The sequence below is a fragment of the Talpa occidentalis genome, unplaced genomic scaffold (assembly GCF_014898055.3).
Source record: "Talpa occidentalis isolate TD23 unplaced genomic scaffold, MPIMG_talOcc4v2.1 talOcc4.8, whole genome shotgun sequence".
NCBI lineage: Eukaryota > Metazoa > Chordata > Mammalia > Eulipotyphla > Talpidae > Talpa > Talpa occidentalis.
Genome location: NW_023605194.1, coordinates 45,389,830 through 45,410,059, shown reverse-complemented (window position 1 = coordinate 45,410,059; position 20,230 = coordinate 45,389,830). Strand labels below are relative to the sequence as shown.

Sequence of the window (20,230 nt, the reverse complement as noted above, 5' to 3'; positions counted from 1 at the left end):
AACTGCTCACATTAGAGTGCACGTACTTACACACACGCCATCAAGGGGATCACCTAATAAACCTGTACAACAAAATTCCTTAACCAACTTCTCTAACGTTACTGTATCAGCAGACGAAGTTAATAGCCAAAAAAGGTTTGGGAAATGTTCTTCAGTGTTTCACTCCGCAAGCCACGGTGGTGCCCGTAGAACAAGCAGTCGCTTCTCTGGGTGTCGCGCGCTCGGCTCACAGCTTTGCACAGGGACTTCTCACCTCGCGCTTACTGACTGGGCTGGTTCATGTCACGTGACAGAGCTCGAAGGCCCCCTCATGGCATCCAAAAAGATGCCTGATTATTTTAATTTCTTTGGCGAATTGTGGCCTCTCTCTCCAATGAAAGATAGATAGAACAAGAACTTATATTTATATGTGTTTATTTGCATATTTTAAACCCCCTTTATGAGCACTCTTAAGGTACCACTTTTCCCCTACTGGTCAGGCGTTCTCGTGGGCGCCCTTGCTGGCTTTGGGTCTTTCCAGACTGCAGGCGCTGGCGGTGTGCCTCATTTTCCACCGCCGAGTTTCGGGGCTGCTGCGGGCCGCCTTCTGGGCCTGTGGCCTCAATGTCCTTCCCACGGTGTACCCTGCTGTGGGCTGGGCTCCCCGCGGGGCGCCAGGCTGCCTACCGGGCAGTCATCCGCGATTTCCTTCGCATTCGCGCTGGGCCCTTTCCCGGGACTCTGGGGCGTGTTCCTGCCGTTGCCGCCGCCGCCTCTTCCTCCTCGTCCTCCTCGTCCTCCTCCTCCTCTGCCTCTGGAGGCTCCAAAGCCCCGAACACGTCCTTGTTCGTGCCGCTGACTGTGAAACCTCAGGGCCCCAGCGCCGATGGCGACGTCGGGGCCGAACTAACTCGCCCTCTGGACAAGAGTGAGTGCAGGACCTAAGGGGGGCTTCTGCAGAGAGTAAGCGCTGTGGCGGGGAAGCTGCACGCCCTAGCGGTGGAGATCCGAGGTCCCTCTTCCCCCGCCGCCCCCCGGCATTGTCATCGTGCCTCGAGTACCTGTCTCTCTAGTTTGTGAGTCCCTCAAAGCTTGGGACTGTGTTTGACTGATCCTGTCATGTACTGCCCTACAGGTGACCTTTCCCCTTTCATCTGCTCTCCTCTGAAAGGCTCAGGTTATCTTGTGATGAGACGAGTCATTTTTCTGAGGTGTTAGGTTGGGCGATCGCTTTTATAGCATCTTAGTTTTGCCTTGGTTGCCAGAAACTTTCGCTCTCGAAAAGGGGCGAGAGTGAGTCGGGCAGTGAGAAGCCAGGCAGAAGAGGACTTTTTTTAGTGAGTCTTTTTCATTGGCTAGGCAAACCAAACTCTTGGGCTGTATGGTGGTTCCCAAGAGGATCCAGATCTATTTTCCTCCAGAAACTTAGTCTCACTGGGGAGATAGGACAGTGGATAGCCAGCTGTAGTATAAAGTAGAACCTGATAAAAATATCTTTGCCAAAAGTAGGTACCCTGATCATCCGGAGCCCCAGAGAAAGGAATCACTTAGCATGAGCAAGTGGCAGGGGATTTTGTCCCCAAATCAACTTTGGATGGATTTGACAGGGAGCCAGACAGTAGTGTTTTCAAGGGGAGTTTCAGGTTATATGGCTGCACCTCTATAGTTACTGGATGATAAAGAGGGGATGGTGTTTCCTTTGACCAAAGGAAGCTCTTGGTGACTGACGGAATGCTATAACATCCCAGACACTTGCTCTCCAGGAACTATCTTCTGGCAGTTCACTTCAGCAGAGATTATTGTGCCTCCTATTGTAACTTTAAAATATAGAGGATAACTTGCTGTGGGTCAACTCTTGTTTTTCAGGGCAGAAGTATAATACTTCCACTAAAAGTGTTATTTTGTTGTACTTATTTTTGCCAAAAGGCTGAGAAGCAATGAAAAAATGTTATTTTTTTTTTAAGATTTATTTATTTATTTTTACAAGTACTGGGTACAGTCAGAAGTGCGGGAGGGTGAGAGAATTCACCAGAGCCAGAGGGGAGAGCAGAGCAGGCAGACTGACGAAGTGACGAAGTACACTGCTGAGGGTAGCAGCCGGCAGCAGGAGAGGTCTGCGCGCCATGTGGGACCCTCGCCAGCCAGCCAGGATCAAACCAGCACTGCAGAGTCTATGGACAGCTTCACAGCACAGCGCTCAACTGCTTGTGCCACCAGAGGAGGCCCTTGATTAAAATATTTTCACCCATGAAATTGTTGATTCATAGTGGCATGTTAGGTTAGCAAACATCTAATTATCCTCTCTATATAGCATAGTAATTTCTCCGCCATCACCCTTGAATTACAGTCATCTAGATCCTGCTGGAGTACTTATGTTAAGGAACTGACCCTTAAGAGAAAACTGTTTTCACTCCTCTAATTGTTAGGTAGTTAACTTCCACTGAGATTTGCTTCCCTCACTCACCACCAACCTTAGTTATGCTGTCCAGAACAAAATAAATGTACTCTGTTCTCCCTAAAGTTATCTTGAAACTAAATATCATCCCGACTCCTTCAGTCATTCATGAAAAAACATGATGATTTGGTCCTTGTAGTATTGGACACCTTTAGCTATTTATGAATAAACATGTTCAGAATGGTTGTAAATAAGTGAAACAGAACATGATTATCTAAAAGTGGGCTGATGGGAGTTACTCAGTCTTATTGGGTCTCTCCCATGTATACTTGAAGTATACATGTTATTAAAATTATTTTTGGCTTTTTTCTCTTAAAAAAATAAAATGTGACCTGATGGAGGCTAGGGGTCCTATAGCACCTTGCTTATTCTGTAGCATCATAGGAATATTGCATTATTTGACTTTACTATTTTTCTAGGCCCTCTGTCACACCATTAACCCATGAAGGGTTTGTGATCAACTAAAACCTTCAAATTCTTGCAACACTCAGTATATAGTTGCTTGAGGGATATAATTTCAAATGTCTTGCTTTTTGGACATTGTCTTGAAAACAAATCTTAAAACAAATGTTAAATTTTTATATATGTTCTAGATGAAGTAAAGAAGATCTTAGACAAGTTTTACAAGAGGAAAGAAATTCAGAAACTGGGTGCTGATTATGGACTTGATGGTAAGACTTTATAGATATTTTAGTACTTCTTAGAGTACAGCTTTATCATTATTATGTGAAACCTTGACATATGTACACAGTTACAGTCTGGGGAGTGTCCCTGTCTTTCCTTCTGTTTGGTTTGGAGACTGGCAAGATGCAGCTGGTGAGCTGCACACACAGCAAGGGAAATGTGTATTTAGCTTTCCTTCATAGGTTTTAGCCCAGATGATAATAAACCAGGTGTAATGCAAAAAAAATAAAAGGACACTGTTAAATTAGGTGTGATGTGTATTTGTACATTTAAAAATGAGAAATGAAATGAAACTAAGCCCTGCCTATTTTGATTTTGTGTTTCTTACAGCTCGTCTCTTCCACCAAGCTTTCATAAGCTTTAGAAATTACATCATGCAGTCTCATTCTCTGGATGTGGACATTCACATTATTTTGAATGATATATGCTTTAATGCAGGCAAGTATTTAGAGACTTTAAAAATCCTATTGAACAGACTTTCCATCTGTTCCCATGCTTCATGTTTATTTCTGTAGGCAGGACTTCCTTATTTTAGAACAGGTTCTATTAACACCGTATGTTAACAATTCATTGCTTTCATAGGAGGCCTTTTAGGTCCTTTTGTTTTTATATTAGGTCCCTTATTTTGTTGCCACAGACAGTTTAAATTTGGTTTCATTTTAAGATGTATATGATTAATTAGAATATTACCTTGTGCCAGGTAGAGAGATAGGAGATGGATAGAAAACAGAATGCTAAATGGCTGCACCCTCCGATTCTTTCTCAGAAAGCAATTCACTTTGATGTTATCTCTATGATCTTTGCAGTTTAAAAAAAGTTTGCACCTCCATTTCTCTTCATGTAACCACAAGACTTCCCTCTAATGTATATTTCCAGGTTCTTTATTTTTAGCTTTCATCATTGCTGATTTTTCCTCTTTGCACTGGAGGAGAACAAGGCAGTTGGCATCCAATTTTGTTTGAAAGTATAAGTGGAATTAAAAGGAAAATAGAATAGGGCCTCCCCGGTGGCGCAGTGGTTGAGTGCTGGGTTGCGAAGCTGCCCGCGGCCTCTGTGGAGCCGGTTCGATCCCCGGCTGCTCCCCTGCCACCGGAGGAGGGTCCCACATGGCGCGCAGACCTCTCCTGCCGCCCGCTGCTCCCCTCAGCAGTGTACTTCGGTCCTTCTGCCTGCTCTGCTCCCCGCTCTGGCTCTGGCTCTGGTGAATTCTCTCACCCTCCCGCGCTTCTAACTGTACCCAGTGCATGTATAAACAAAACAAACAAACAAACAAACAAATAAATAAGAACATGCCTCTATTAAAAAAATACAAAACAGGATCTCAGAAATACAAAACAGGATCTTGCTCCAGAACTCTTCATTTTACCTTGGCAATGTCTTTCTAAATAAGCTCACTAAAAAAGGTTTCACTGCATTCAGTTATGGATAACATGTATATTGTACTTGTTAACACAGTGTTTTATTTTCCAGCTCATGTGGATGATTTATTTCCATTTTTCTTGAGACATGCAAAACAGATATTTCCTGTATTGGAATGTAAGGATGATCTGCGTAAAATCAGTGATTTAAGAATACCACCTAACTGGTCAGTTTCTTCACTTTTGGATTTGAATTATTTTGTTTTCTAATCTTGGGGAAATACTGGGGTGTCAGGAAAGTCATGATGTAGTTTTGCTTGAAAAAAAAAAAACACGTCGTGACTTTTCTGACAATCCAATAGTAACCATTGGTTTTTTGTTTTTCTGTTTTTAGTGTATGCTGGAACTCCAGCATCTAGTACTTTGTTACCTCTTTGAAACTTTCTGCTTAATTCCTTAGCAAACTGCTCTCTGCCAAGTCTTATCTTGCACATATTCAGTCCAACCCTTGACCAAGGACCCATGGGGACACCCCTTCTTACCAGACCTAAAGCTTCTCTTCCCTGCCCCCTTTCTTTTCTTCCACACTATACCCTTTAAATTTCAGTTGATTCAGCAACTTAAAATTTGATCTATGCTACTCAGCTCAGTGGGGCTATCATGCTCTCTTGGGTTCCATCTCCCAGGGTCCTGCTGGAGGATAGTAGGGCTTACCTCAAGTGTTCCCTTCTTTCAGGGCTTACTGTCCTCTCCTGCTGTGTGGTCCTTACTCCCAAGCAATTACTGCTGTTGTGTCAAGTTTTGTACTTGATTATCGGGATGTTGGTGTCAGTCCCAGTTATTCCATCATGTCCTGAAGCAGAAGTCATTATATTGCATACATTGAGATCCAGAAGCTTGGTAGTATTTGATTATAGGGATATGTGTTTAGAGCTATGGAAATGATTTAAACCTATCAGTGGAGCTGTTTAAACTCATTTTAAGTAACTCCCAAGAAAAAGATTTGTACAATGACAGAAATATCCAAGAAATTAATTTACATTTGAATTTTTCTGTATTTCTAGTAAATGCCATTCTTGGAAAACAGTCATTATGTTAATGTGTTGACAGAGCTGCTGTTTTAGTTTTTCAAAGATGCTATCTTGTGAATATTAAGAGGATATTTAATTTGGAATTTTCTTCAGTTGATACCTTGCTAGGATAGATTCTGAGGTTAATGGGATTAAGCTATTTACCTACTTGTTTTAGGTACCCAGAAGCCAGAGCCTTTAAGCGGAAGATAATATTCCATTCGGGTCCCACCAACAGTGGAAAGACTTACCATGCAATCCAGAAATACTTTTCAGCTAAATCTGGAGTCTATTGTGGCCCTTTAAAATTATTGGCACATGAGATCTTCGAAAAGAGTAATGCTGCTGTCAGTATATTATTGAATATTTGCTCTTTTTCTTGTTAATTTTTTTTGGTGAAGCATCTGTAGTAATACACTGTTAACAAGAAAATGCACTATTTCATTGTTCTGGAGAAGTCAGCAATTGTAAGATGTACCATTATGTATAACTAAGAAAGAAAAAGATGCTCTGATATGCCATCAGTTCTTCAGATTATATTTTGATTTTAGAGATACTAAGATGTGAAAAAATGTATTAGAGTGAATGAATTATAGCCTTTCAATATTTGTCACATATACTGAGAAATGCAGAGAATAACTTACAAATAACTGGACCCTGCTAGCCACCTCCATTGGATTTGAACATTTTGCCATACATAATTGTATTTACTCTAGAAATAAAATAACAATTAGTTGAAACTCCCCCTCTACTGTTCCTTTGCCTTTTCAGAGTTTACCAATACTGTTTAATTTGCTTTTAATTTAAATTAGACCTCTGAATCTATCACATAAAACTAATGGTAAGGACTGAACGTATGTTTTGATCTGAAAAGGACTGCTTTCCCTGTGGTCTGAGGCATCATTTCACTAAATGATCCACATTTTTGTTAATTGTTTTATTATAACTTTATCATGTTAGATTAACTAATTTTGGTGGGTAATTTGCAGTCTGTATTTTTTTGCTCTGCATAATTTGTAATTTGCATACGTAATGCCTCTATGCATAGATATTTAAAGTATTTCCTCAGAACATAGACTTTTGTTTATATAGCCACATGATATTTATCTAAATCAAAACATATTTAATGTTGATAGAATACTATTTAATCCATAGCCCATATTGAGATTTTGCCATTTGTCCAGTAATAACTACAGCAGTTTCCCCCCATGCCCTCCAAGATTCTGTCCAGGGTTTTGTAATTTGCAGTCATCTATTTCAGTTTCTTTTTGTATCTTTCATAACCTTTACATTTTGGAAAACTGCAGATCAGTTGTGTTGTATTTGTATTGTAAACTGAATCAGTTTGTGTATTTCTATTTCTTCTTGATTATATTCAGAACTTTAGGGAGACCAGCTGTCCCAGTTTGCTGGACTTCCCCAGATATAGCACCAAAAAAGTCCTTGTCTGGAGAATCCCCCAGACTTGGGAAAAATAGGATGGTTGATTACTCTAATATACTATAACATTGACATTGGTCTATCTCAAATAATTATATTACGAAGTCTTTGTTTTTAAATTTTATTGTAATCTTCTTGAATATAGAGGTAATGTCCATTTTTATTTTAATAAACTGATATAGTACAGAAATGTGCAAAGTTAAAAAGTAAGACTACTGTGATTTCTCATGTTTTTCTTACCTAAGGATTTAGCTGATTTGAGGTATTTCCAAGTTCATGTAGGTAGTGTAAGAAAGTGGATTTTAAAAAAGCTTTTTTTTTATGAAAAATGTTTGAAAAACATTGGGAAATACTTTGTTTCAGCTGTTAAGACAAATAAATCTGTTGGTAATGGAGAGAATAATCTATTAAACATCCTTTTTACTATTATTTTCAAGGGCAAAATAATGCCAGGATTCTTTTTTATCATCCTAGGGTGTGCCATGTGACTTGGTAACAGGTGAAGAGCGTGTGACAGTAGAGCCAAGTGGGAAACAGGCTGCCCATGTTGCTTGTACCGTTGAGATGTGCAGTGTTACAACTCCTTGTATGTAAACATGTTTTTAAAAATTTATAGTTTAATATTTTTTATTTAAAAATGCAGAACGTATGAAATATGTTATGGTGAAAAAATATTTAAGTAAAAGAAGAGAATAACAAATACTTTGTCCTACCATCACTAATAAGTGCTGAATACTGTTGTGTTTGCTTCTGAATGTTTTTTCCCTTTTTCTCTTAACAGAAGTAATATGTTAACCAATGTACATATTTATACATATTGTACAGATATTGAAGGGGTTATTTAGTTGTCTTTTGAGGGCCTGCCTCCCAGCTTTTATCCATAGTCAACTAAGTCACACCTTTAGCGTCCTCAGAAGGAAGTCTTTCCACTGGCCCCATGTGGGCATCTGGTGGGTCAGGGCCTCTCTCCCCTCTTTTGATTGAACTACTATCAAATATTTGGTGTATATCTCTCCTGTCTTCTTTTAGAATGCTGATATATATAAATATAGTAGCTGTCAAATACTATTATGTGTTTTAAAACATTTACATGATTATTACATTGTTTTCCACAACTCACTTTTTATGCTATACAAGGTGCTTTTAGGTAGTTCTAGTCTTGTTTTATATTACATAATTTACATTTTTTATATATGTATAAAGTTTATTCATTTAAACTGCTATGCAGTGTTCCATTTTATAACTAAAATCATGCATTGCCTTATAATGTTTAGATTGTCTACAGTTTTTCATTACTGGCAAAGCAGACCTTTCCTGTCTTACTCAGTTATTTCAATAAATCCACCTTTTCTGTTCTTAAAAAAGAAACATTTTTCATTATGATATATAACATTGCAGTTAACTTTTTTTTTTTTTAATTTATTTATTAACTATACAAGCACTGGGTACAGTCAGAAGCGCGGGAGGGTGAGAGAATTCACCAGAGCCAGAGAGGGGAGCAGAGCAGGCAGAAGGACCAAAGTACACTGCTGAGGGGAGCAGCGGGCGGCAGGAGAGGTCTGCGCGTCATGTGGGACCCTCCTCCAGTGGCCGGGGAGCAGCCGGGGATCGAACCGGCGCTGCAGAGGCTGCGGGCAGCTTCGCAAGCCAGCGCTCTACCGCTGCGCCACCAGGGAGGCCTGCAGTTAACTTTTATTTAGTAGTTTTAAATAAAAAAAATTTTCCTTATGATATAAGCAATAATAACTTTTAGAAAATATAAAAATAAATGCAAACAGAGAAAAAATAAAAACATAATCTCCTAATCCTATCCACCCAGAATTAACAAGTGTTAACTCTGTGGTGAATATTTTCCATACTTCTGTTTATATTCATCTGTGCATTGTGGTTGTGCCTATTAAATAACATGGGGATTATATATTTTCTCTGGTGGCTTACAGTTTTCATTTAAATAATTTTAATTTTCTAAGTAACTGGATAGTTTTAAAAGATTTTTATAAAAGTAACATGTAAAAATTCATATAAGTTTATAAATCAAAATTCTCTCATCTGCCCCTTCTTTTCTAACCTTATTTGCATATACCAGACTGGTAAATAATGGTCAGTCTGATGGTTTTTCAGTATAGAATTAGTTTTCTTTTGTTTTCAAATGTCATTGTAAACCTATTAAATGTGTCTTTATTTTGTGTCCTCTTCACAAATCTTTGGTGTCTGGGGAAGAAAATTAAAACATAATTTATATGACTTAAAAATTTTAAAATAATATAGTTGGAAAATAATAATATTTTGACATTAGAAAATAAATTGAGGCACTAAGTTTTGCTTAAAACCCGTAAGACTGGGCATAGCTGGAGCTCACCTTCTGCTCATGTGTCCCATCTGGGTTCCTCCCATGGAGATGCTTTATTTACTGTGGGATTATCCTCTTGTTCCTGGAAGCATGGATATTTACTTTTTTCTTTTACTACTGTGTAGGTTTGTTAATTCTTTTTAGATAGTTCTCCAGGTTACTTCTGAATGTTTTTTTTTTCTCCTTTTCTCTTAACAAAAATAAGATAAATGAACCTCTGAGGTTGGAGATGGTATAGTAAAGTAGTTAAGAGTATGGGCTTTGGAGCTAGAAATCTTGGGTTTGAATTCATTATTTTTAGGTGTTATGTTTACTAACTGCATATACAGTATAACCTTGGGCAAGTGATATAAATTCTCTGAAATTCAGTTTATTCTGTAAAATGGAGATAATAGTTACCTTATAGTGAGTGTTAAGTGAGTGTTGTGAGGATTCAGTGTGCTACAATTGTAAAGCATTTTAGAACATATTTACTAGAAAAGAAATGCTCTGTAAGTGATGATGATGATTATGGTGGTGATGAAAGTTTAAATTTTGGTGCTGTATTGTGTTTATAGTTCTGTTTAAGTAGATCATATTGCTCATGGTAACTTTTTTGTTAATTTTAAGATGAAGTGGCTGTGATTGATGAAATTCAAATGATTAAAGATCCAGCTAGAGGATGGGCCTGGACCAGAGCACTTCTAGGTTAGTGGTTTTTAGTGCTGTAAAACCTTTGCTGTGTGACATTTGCACTGAGATGTAGTTTATCTGTTTCACACTGTCAGATAGAGCCAGCTGATCAAACAACCAGCTAAGTGTGAGTTTTTATTTTCCAAATAATATTTTAATAATGGGATTTCATTTTTCCTATCACAAAATTAGCATAATTATATAACTAAAGTTAAAATGTTTAAATCTCACAGTATTTATACAAATACTATTAACATTTTGGTGTGTTTTATTTCTTGTGTATAAGGTATTTTGTGAACATGCAATTTTTTATTTTGGTTTTCTTTTTCAGTTCTATTGTTTCATAGACTTTTTTTCATAGTGTTCATTATGATTGCATATTCTTTATTGAAGAGGTGTACTATAATTTCTTCCATAGATTTGAACATTTTTTCTATTGGTAATACTTCAGCAAAAATTAAAAAAGCTTTTTGGCTTTTTGCTAGTCAAAACAAATATAATAAAATTAATTTTGCTAATTAAAATTTTTAAAAACTCATTAATTATTTAATTAGGATAGGCTCTTATAAGTAGAGTTCTTGAGTTCTTGGATTCATGTCCATGAACATGAATGCATATCTCTACTCTTTGATATTGGAGTGAATTTTTGACCAGTATGTAGCAGGGCAGTTGTATTCAAATTTAAAAACAAATAGTTGAACTCTTTGTTCAAATACTTAGTATATGTATGTTGAAGCCTATAATGGGAAGTAGATGAACATAGAACTGCTCTGAGTAAGGAGATTGGAGTTTCTTCTACCCTTCATATCCCCTACCTCTGAGGCATTGCAGTGATTACATGGAGAATTTGAAAAAACACAAGTATAGGATTCATGTTCTATATTAAGCACCAGAATGCTAGGTTCTAGTTAGGGCTTGACTTCACCCTCTAATAAGCTTTAAACTTTGGCAAAGAGATTAAGACATGTTGAGATTTGTAAGAATGGAGATAATCTTGACCCACTAGAAAGTTGTTGTTTTGAGTTGACCCACTTGAAAGCTGTTGTTTTGTTGTTTTCATGCTTTTTCTTTCACGCCTAGTGGGAGCATAATAATCCGCTCACAATGAAAATGTTTTAAAATATAATGGATAATGTATGTACGTTTTAAACGCATAGTATGCATTTATGGTTTAGAAGTAATCTTAAACATTTTTAAGCCATAAAATATACAGAATAGTTAGAAATGGAAATATTAGCAAAGCGCTCTGTGTTTTTATACCAGAAACACTCCATAAATCTCAGGTTATTAAGAAAATTTTGAAAAAAGGATGTTTTATATGCATAAGAATGTTTTGGAAAGTCAGGAGTAGCAGCTTTCGCTTTGACTTAAAATACTTAGTAGTCTGCAGTCGTTAAACTTAAAATTTAGGAAGCATGGAGGATGTGAAGGGGCTCTGAGTCCAGTATCAATGGCAATATGGAGTTGACTAGTCATCTTTTTATCACAGCTGTACCCTTTTCCCTTTGGAAGCTTTTCATCAATATCCTATTCCTTTCAACACATTGGGGGCACAACATGTTCTCTTCCAGGTGTGGGGTGGAAAATTGCAGGCAGGGAGGAGGAAGAGAGCACATCCTTGCCCTTGTTTCCCAGGTACCCTGGCTTTTCCACGCATAAATCTGCAACAGACAAACACCACCCTGTCTGTCTTCAGGGAGACTTCATCCACAGACCACATACTCCCTGATATCATCTCACTCTTGTGGTGACTATATATCTACTTCCTCTGTCTATCCGGCCATGGTTGCAATTCTGATCCAGGGGGCAAACACAACATTGGGGTAGAAATGGTCACTACCACTGTATTAGCTCCCTCAAGAGCAGTAGATCCTTCAAGGACAGGCTCAGACACCCCACTCCTCAAGAGAAGCAGCCTCACTACAGGAGGATTTATTCCCTCAGAGCTTTCCAGATCTGTTTTCCCTTGGCTCTTCTTTGCTTTTCTTTGTGACTACTTTAGGATGCTGTTCTTTGCAGTGTCGAGAATGTCCTTTTGATTCAGATAAGCATTTTCACAGATTCTCTGAAAAACTTGTAATTTCTGCTCTTTTGCGCTCAGCTGTAATTCACTGCACCAGATCCTCACAATGTCCTAATAAAGCAGGTTGACTGGTGGCATTTTTGAGGGCAGTGGAGCATTTGTATCTTCTGAGATTTGCCTGTCGTCATCTTTGTTTTGTAGGAAGCTTTGTCCTTTTTCACATTTCCTTTTCATTTTGGTCCCCTTTGCTGAGGTTCTTTGTGTAGTTGATGTATTTTTACTGGAAGCCCTCTGTTCCTCTACTGACATAGATTTGCATGGGAAAGTAAGATTTTCTTCCCCCAACCTCTTTGTGAATTCCAGTCCAAGGCACCAAGACAGTCATTGAACTGGTGGTGGTGTGGATTCTTCTCCGGGGGCCATTTCCTGGCCTTTTGAATTTCCCATACTCAGAAAAGAAGTTGAGGTTGATGTAAACTTCTCTTTGTTTTGAGGTTTGAATCAAAGAGATAATATTTCTGAAAATACTTGGTCAAGTTATAATTGAGAAGATATAAAGTATTTTTGCTACATAAAGCATTAGATATTTAAAATCTTTAATCTAAAAAAATACTGATTTTGTGTTTAATAGGACTCTGTGCTGAAGAAGTTCATTTGTGTGGAGAATCTGCTGCTATAGATCTGGTTACTGAACTTATGTACACGACTGGGGAAGAAGTGGAGGTACTAGATTATATGCTTCGTTCTCAAGGAGGCATAGAAAATAGCCCAGACATTGGCTTCACAGGCCCCAGATAGTGGCAAAAATCAGAACTTAACTAAAAAGGAAGTATTTCCTCTTAGTTGGCTAGATCATACATGCTTGGTTGTATCATCATGTTGGTTGAACAAAGGTATATGAGATTCTCTGTCTTCTCTTGATAAAACTTAAGCAGATCTCTAGAATTAAATAAATCAGGCTGATAGAGTTTGAGATTCAGCAAAAGTTTGTAGTTTTCAGTTTCATAAGTCAGTTATTGGGGCCTTTGATATACTCCTAATTGCTAGAGATAGTTTGGATCCCTTTCTCCAGCACCTTTCAGTAACTGGCTTCCTTTTTGTCCTACTTTTCATTTTCTTTATCACTCCTATGAAAGCATTTATAATATAAAAATAATGTTTTTCTGTATTTTCCCTTGAAAAACATTGGTAACTGTCAGTTTTTAGCTACTTTTGATTGCTTTGCCAGTTTTTCACTTATTCACAAGAAATTGAATTAATTATTTTACAATATCATTTCTTTATTGTAGGTTCAAAACTATAAGAGACTTACTCCCATATCTGTGCTGGATAATGCACTAGAATCACTAGACAACCTCCGGCCTGGGGACTGCATTGTCTGTTTTAGCAAGAATGATATTTATTCTGTGAGTCGGCAGATTGAAATCCGGGGATTGGAATCAGCTGTTATATATGGCAGTCTCCCACCTGGTAATTATTGGCTTTCATCATGACAGGATATGAATATTTCTTATTTTTGCCATTTATGTTGAGGTATGCATAGAAACAGTAAAAGATATTTAATTTCATTGATTTGTTATACATAGTGTAAATATTTTTCTAGTTAATCCTTATGGGGATAGAAGTATATTATTTATAATTCTTGTTATGTGTTACTATTGGACTGTATTTTACTTGTTTATTTTTAAAGATTTATTCATTTATGTATACAAGAGCTCGGGTACAGGCCATAAGTGCAGGGGGTAAGAGGATTCACCAGAGATAGAGTGGGGAACAGAACAGGCAGACTGACAGAAATACACTGCTGAGGGGGGCAGTGAGCAAGACAGGAGAGGTCTGCTGCACCATGTGGATAGCTCCCTGGCCAACCAGGGGATTGAACTCGTGCTGCAGAGGCTGCGGATAGCTTCACAGTGGTATGCTTAACCTCTTGAGCCACCAGGGAGCACCTGGATTATATTTTAAATGTTTATGCTTTAAATATTGACCTTAAGATTTTCTTATTGAAATGTTATTAAACTATGAACTCTCTGAGTTGTAGTCCTGATACCTGTTTAATAAGAATCCTTGGAAATGGTAAGACTAACATGGTGGGGGAATTATGTTGCTATGTGAGGGAATTTTAAAGTAAAGTAAAGGAAGTAAAGGAAAAATGACTCTTTGAGGATATAAAGAAATAAGTTTGAAACAATAAGAGTTTTAGCCATAAAAATACAAAGAGTAGGAGGTGAGGGTTTCAAAGATAGACTTAACGTGACGCACTGAAAGTCTGTCACTGATTTAACTGAAAGTGTTCTTATTTTAGGGACCAAACTTGCCCAAGCAAAAAAGTTTAATGATCCAGATGATCCATGCAAAATCCTGGTTGCTACAGATGCAATTGGCATGGGACTTAATTTGTAAGTAATTTGGTTTTGATAATTATAAATATTCAGTTGGTTATATAGCAATTAAAATTTCTTTTTTTTCTACTTGACATTAGAATGACCACACATTCTGATGTAGGAGAGTAGGTGTTATAGTATAGATCTGAGATTTCTCTTGTTAAGGGAATTAAAAAAAAATCACATAGCACTAGGACTTTCGAGTACTGCTTCCTACCATTATTACCCTGTTCTGTCATCTTATTTTATTCTCAGTTTCCTATCAGCATTGTGTACTGAGTGCCCATTATGAATGTGGTGCTAGCTATTGTCTTTAGGGGTAACAGTATTAAGCTTAAACTATTTCTCTCTGGGGAATGAAGCCAATTTTATCTTTATGAATCAAAGAACTCTTTAAAGCCATTAATAGCAACCAACTTTTAAAAAGTCAAGACTTTAAGTTGGTCATTTGTGGAAAAAAAAAAAGGAAAGTTATTTTCTATAGCTATATTATTGAGGTATAACTAACATATAAATTGATCATTATAAAAGGGAAATTTGGTGGTTTTTGGTAAATTTACATTGTTTAAAATGCTATTTGAAGGGAAGAAAAAATAATTACCAGCAAACCTTTTTCTTATTTTGTCAACAGTGAAAAAATTGCAAGTGGGCCTAAAGTAGAATCAAGTGAACATTGACCCAAATAATGCATTGACCCAAATAATGGAGGGTTTTTCGTAAAGCTTTTGTGAGATCACTTTTGTTTCTATTTCAGGAGCATAAGAAGAATTATTTTTTACTCACTTATAAAGCCTACCCTTAATGAAAAGGGAGAGAAAGAAATTGAACCAATCACTACTTCTCAAGCTTTACAGATTGCGGGCAGAGCTGGTAGATTCAGTTCAAAATTTAAAGAGGGAGAAGTTACCACAATGAATCGAGAAGACCTCAAATTATTAAAGGAAATTTTGAGTAGGCCTGTGGATCCCATAAGGGTATGGTATAACATGTTAATTCATTTTTTTCTCCGGAGCATAGTCAATCATTCACCTACCTTCTAGACTTTTGCCTCAGATATCTGGATACAAATAAGCAAAAGAAAATTTTGTGCCTTGAAAATCGTGTCAAGAAAGTCTCATGTTGTTACTTTGGAGAGGCATAGTGACTCCTTGGTTAGAGAATGGTGTGTAAGTGAAAGATCCAAGTTGAACCAGTTTAATTAACTTGATTTCTTTCACTTTTTCCTAAAATCCAGCAGTGGGTGGGACTAAGGGAACAGTTGCTTCAAGTAGGCACACAGTTCTCTGTCAGCAGACTGAAAAATTACCAGAAACTTGATTGTAAACGAAACCTTTGAGGGTGGGGGAGAAATAGCACAAACACATAAGTAAGGGCAAGGTTAAATTTCGGTTTGTATAGTTAACAGCTGAGATGTTTATTTATTTTATACAAACTAACTCTGCACTTTAAAGTTGCCTGGAAAATTCACTTATGGCTCATTGTTTTTTCAGTGATACTAAGTAAAGGTAATACTAGCGTAATTCAAGGATAATTCAAGGAAAAGTTCTGGAGGAAAGCTGTGGTTGAAATTATTTTTGTAGCTTTTGTTAAGATTTATAGTTGATAACAGCAGACTCTGTTTCTCTTACTTACAGTCTTCCTCTTGTGACTCCTCTGTCTTTTCTCTTTCTCTTTCCTCTTCCCTTTCTCTTTTTTTCTTGCTTGTGTATATTTCTTTTTAGCACTGCAATTATATAGTTAAAAAGATAACTGACCTCTAGTTTAGAAATTTTTCATGTATTTATGTATCTTTCATTGTTTTGGTAATAGTGTTTGCGTTATTCTTGTTCATGTTGTTCAGTGGAGAGCATTGAGACTTGGAAAATTATACCAGGGAAGGCATTTTTAGTACTCTATCAGACCATTGTAAGTTTTAGGAATATAACTAAAATGTAAGTGAAAGACTGTTCAGTGGATTTAATTTGTTTTACTAAATCATCTCATCAACTTTTCAATTGATTAATTTCCAGTTGATAATAAACGGCAAGATGATGTTTTTTTCTATTTTACTTTATAAGTTTTTGTCATTTAAAATATTTGATGAAAGTTTAGCCTGGATATAGGACTTTATCTTGAAATAACTAAAGAAAGCATATCCTTTAAAAGAAAAAAAGCTTATGTTTGTTTTTTCTTTTACTAAAGGCTGCTGGTCTTCACCCAACTGCTGAACAAATTGAAATGTTTGCCTATCATCTCCCTGATACAACACTTTCTAATCTTATTGTAAGTAGAAACTCACTTTTAAATCTCTTTTCTAAAAATCTGTTATGTGGTGATTTGTTACCTTGAATTAACATGAGTGGATAGTCTGATTTTGTGAAGCTGCTGTTTATGAAATTTATCTTGTAAGGGAAAACTTGTTCAAAATCTCCTGGGACTTTTGTTATAAGGAATTTTCTCTAAATATTTCAGGTTGGGAAGGCTAAGGGAAGTTTATTAGGTTTGAGAAAGCTGTGACTAACACAGGCCTTTCTAGAAGCCTGTTGTGGATTAAAGAGACTGTCTTTTGTAGACTTCAGTATTTTATTCATGCCTAGCTAGGTAGTCCAGTAATTTAATATATCTTTCCCCCCTCCCTCAGGATATTTTTGTAGACTTTTCACAAGTTGATGGGCAGTATTTTGTCTGCAATATGGATGATTTTAAATTTTCTGCAGAGTTGATCCAGCATATTCCATTAAGTCTGAGAGTGAGGTATGTTTTCTGCACAGCACCTATCAACAAGAAGCAGCCTTTTGTCTGCTCTTCATTGTTACAGGTAAACCTTTTCTTTAAGGTATTTTGAGTTATTTCTGGTTGATGCATTTTCCCCAAACAATACTTTGTTATTCAAAATAAATCAATGAGAGAGTACCCTTTTTAAATATGAGATATAATGTAAGCACTTAAATACAAAATGTGTCTCTCTTACAGATAATTTTTTGAGCAAGTGAAATCCTTGTTTTGTATTTGATAGTCATTGTGAAAATGCTAAAGTGAAAATTTATTTTTTCAAGGAAAAGGGGGTCTTTGCTTGATGATATCCTTATTAGTGTTGGGTAATAATTTTTAGAAAGAAAGGGATTAGGACTTAGTGGTAGCAATAGTATTCTGTATTCTTAACTGTTAGTCACTGAACCAGGGATATGATTATGGTGTCAAAGTTCCAGCCTGTTTTAACTCATTTGGTAGGGATATAAATCTCTGTCTTCTGAGAACAAAAGATTCACCCAAACCAGGGAACCAGGAAAGGGCAGTAGAAGCTGACTTTCCAGACCCCTGCTGTGTCCTCCACCTTTCTGTGCCCTTGTGTGTTCAGTTGCTTCTGTTTGGAATGTCATCCCCACCTCACAAGCTCCAAAGGTCCCCTCATTTTTTTTTTTTTTAAGATTTATTTATTTATTTGTACAAGCACTGGGTACAGTCAGAAGCGCGGGAGGATGAGAGAATTCACCAGAGCCAGAGCGGGGTAAAGAACAGGCAGACCGATGAAATACACTGCTGAGGGGAGCAGCGAGTGTGGCAGAAGAGGTCTGCGTGCCATGTGGGACCCTCACCCGGTGGCCGGGGATCGAACTGGCGCTGCAGAGGCTGCGGGCAGCTTTGCATCCCAGCGCTCAACCGCTGCGCCACCAGGGGAGGCCCGGGCCCCTCATTTTTGATTCTTTTCCTGACTTGTAGTTTTGTTGCCATCTCCTCTATAGCTCTTAGCGTACTAATTAAGTGTTTTTATAGAATTTATTTCTAAATTTATTTTTTACATATTTTTAAATTGCATAAATAACACATACTTTTCTCTTTGCACAAATTTAAAACATAACAGATCGATAGTTTGGACTACCACACCCAGCCTTAGCCCTCTGATGTATCTACTATTATCAGTTTGTGTGTATCCTGGCAGACATTTATAGTTGCATCTGCCTACATACATGTATGTGTACATGTACATATTCTAGTTTGGTTATGTTTTATCATAAATGTTATAATGAATTCCTGTGCATCTTGCCTTTTTCCCCCCTTAACAAGTATAGAGAAGAAAGGAAACTAGTCTGCCTATCAATCTCAGTTAACATTTTGTTGTGCTTTCTTTTTTCCCTAATCATAGGCTTATATGAACAATAATTCTTTTATCAAACTTTTTTCTTCTGTTTCTCTCAGTTTGCCAGGCAGTTCAGCAGAAATGAGCCCCTGACCTTTGCATGGTTACGCCGATATATTAAGTGGCCATTACTTCCACCTAAGAATATTAAAGATCTCATCGATCTTGAAGCTATCCATGATGTCTTGGATCTTTACTTGTGGTTAAGGTACCAAGTTTTTCATTTGTACGCTTTCATTATTTCTGAGTAGTATTAGGGCAAATCAGAGGTTTTATGAATGGTCTTTTGCTGGGTATACTGCATTATGTTTATTGCCTATAAAGACAGTTGAATCTTTCTGAAAATGGCATTCCAAAATGGCTAAGGGAGTTTTTATGATCCTAGTTAAGATAGGTGAGAAGGTGCTCAAGATCTTTACTACTCAAAGGGGAAAAAACCTGCAGCAAAAGCATTGGTAACACCTACGAGCTTGTTAGAAATGCAGAATATCTGACTTAAGCGAGACTTAGCCAAATTCTTCATTTTTACACTATCCCTAACTGATTCATTTGTACATTACCATTTGAGAGGTACTGCTCTTTATCATTGGTTCTCAAAGGAGTGGCATGTCCCATTAGGGGGACATACTGGAATCATTTTAGATAAAAAGGATGAGCTACCCTCATAATGACGATTTGGAATAGATATAAAGGTTGAACAATGCATCGGACAGTATTTACCAAAATAACATTTGGAATTAGTCAAGGTGTAGTTAGGTAATTGAGACTAGTCCAACAACTAGTCTTTTTTTTTTTTTTTTTTAAATAAAAGCTGTTGCTATAACATAATATGTCATTTCCCCAGCTACCGGTTTATAGATATGTTTCCAGATGCCAGCCTTATTCGAGACCTCCAGAAAGAGCTAGATGGCATTATCCAGGAAGGTGTACACAACATCACCAAACTGATTAAAATTTCAGAGTCACGTAAGATGTTGCATTTGGAGAACTTGTCAGCAGAGAACCAGTCACGTTTGTCAGGAACATTAAGGGGCCAAGCTAGAAGGATACGTGGCACCAAAATGTTGGGGAATAAAGTTGCTGAGCCACCCCACCCAGATGCAAGAGAGAAAACCCTTGCTTCCAGATTGGTACAGCAAGGACTCCTCACAGCAGACATGCTGAGACAGCTAGAAAAAGAGTGGATGACACAACGAACTGAGCATGGCAAAGAAAGAACAGAATCTCAGACTTACTTAAAAGGAGCCAGAAGAAAGAAGAAGGAACCAGATTCAGATTAGTTTTGTTTTTATTTTTGCAAATAAACATCTGTTTTAAAAAATCTCTTTTTCTCATATGCATTTATTGTCTGCTGTAGTAGTGTTGTGGCTATCTTTTACTGATTTTCTTTACCCCAGAAAAATTAACTCTTAAAGATGACTGAAATGTTTCAATGTTTTAAAAATGCAGAATGTCATAAAGGTTTTTTTTTTTTTTTAAATTTCATACAATGACCTTTTGTAGATGGCACAAAGACAATGGACTGTAAGGATTTCTGCAGGGGAATACAATCAGTTTAGTGAGTTGTTTGACCTTTTTCCTACACCATTGCTGATGATATCATGGATGGAGTCTTTGGCAAACATTGCTGTCTATTGTACCCAGGTACCAGAGGCTATTATAGGTGCGGGAAATATGCAGTAAGCAAGACAGGTAATG

General features: G+C 37.3%; 1 protein-coding gene across 1 annotated transcript; it reads left to right on the top strand.

Moving 5' to 3' along the window:
- Positions 1-566: 566 nt before the first annotated feature.
- On the top strand, positions 567-19,945 carry SUPV3L1 (Suv3 like RNA helicase). Its single transcript, XM_037496498.2, has 15 exons — positions 567-907; positions 3,028-3,105; positions 3,449-3,556; positions 4,589-4,703; positions 5,725-5,893; positions 7,461-7,572; positions 9,946-10,023; positions 12,663-12,754; positions 13,321-13,501; positions 14,337-14,430; positions 15,170-15,389; positions 16,597-16,677; positions 17,036-17,212; positions 18,592-18,740; positions 19,377-19,945. The coding sequence occupies exons 1-15, from the start codon at positions 604-606 to the stop codon at positions 19,810-19,812; spliced, it is 2,394 nt and encodes a 797-aa protein (XP_037352395.1). The 5' UTR covers positions 567-603; the 3' UTR covers positions 19,813-19,945.
- Positions 19,946-20,230: the final 285 nt, after the last annotated feature.

Coding starts and splice junctions, on each gene's coding strand:
- SUPV3L1 (XM_037496498.2), top strand. CDS start 604: ATGTCCTTCCCACGGTGTACCCTGCTGTGGGCTGGGCTCCCCGCGGGG. Junction 4,704..5,724: donor TTAAGAATACCACCTAACTG/GTCAGTTTCTTC, acceptor TACTTGTTTTAG/GTACCCAGAAGCCAGAGCCT. Junction 5,894..7,460: donor TCGAAAAGAGTAATGCTGCT/GTCAGTATATTA, acceptor TTATCATCCTAG/GGTGTGCCATGTGACTTGGT.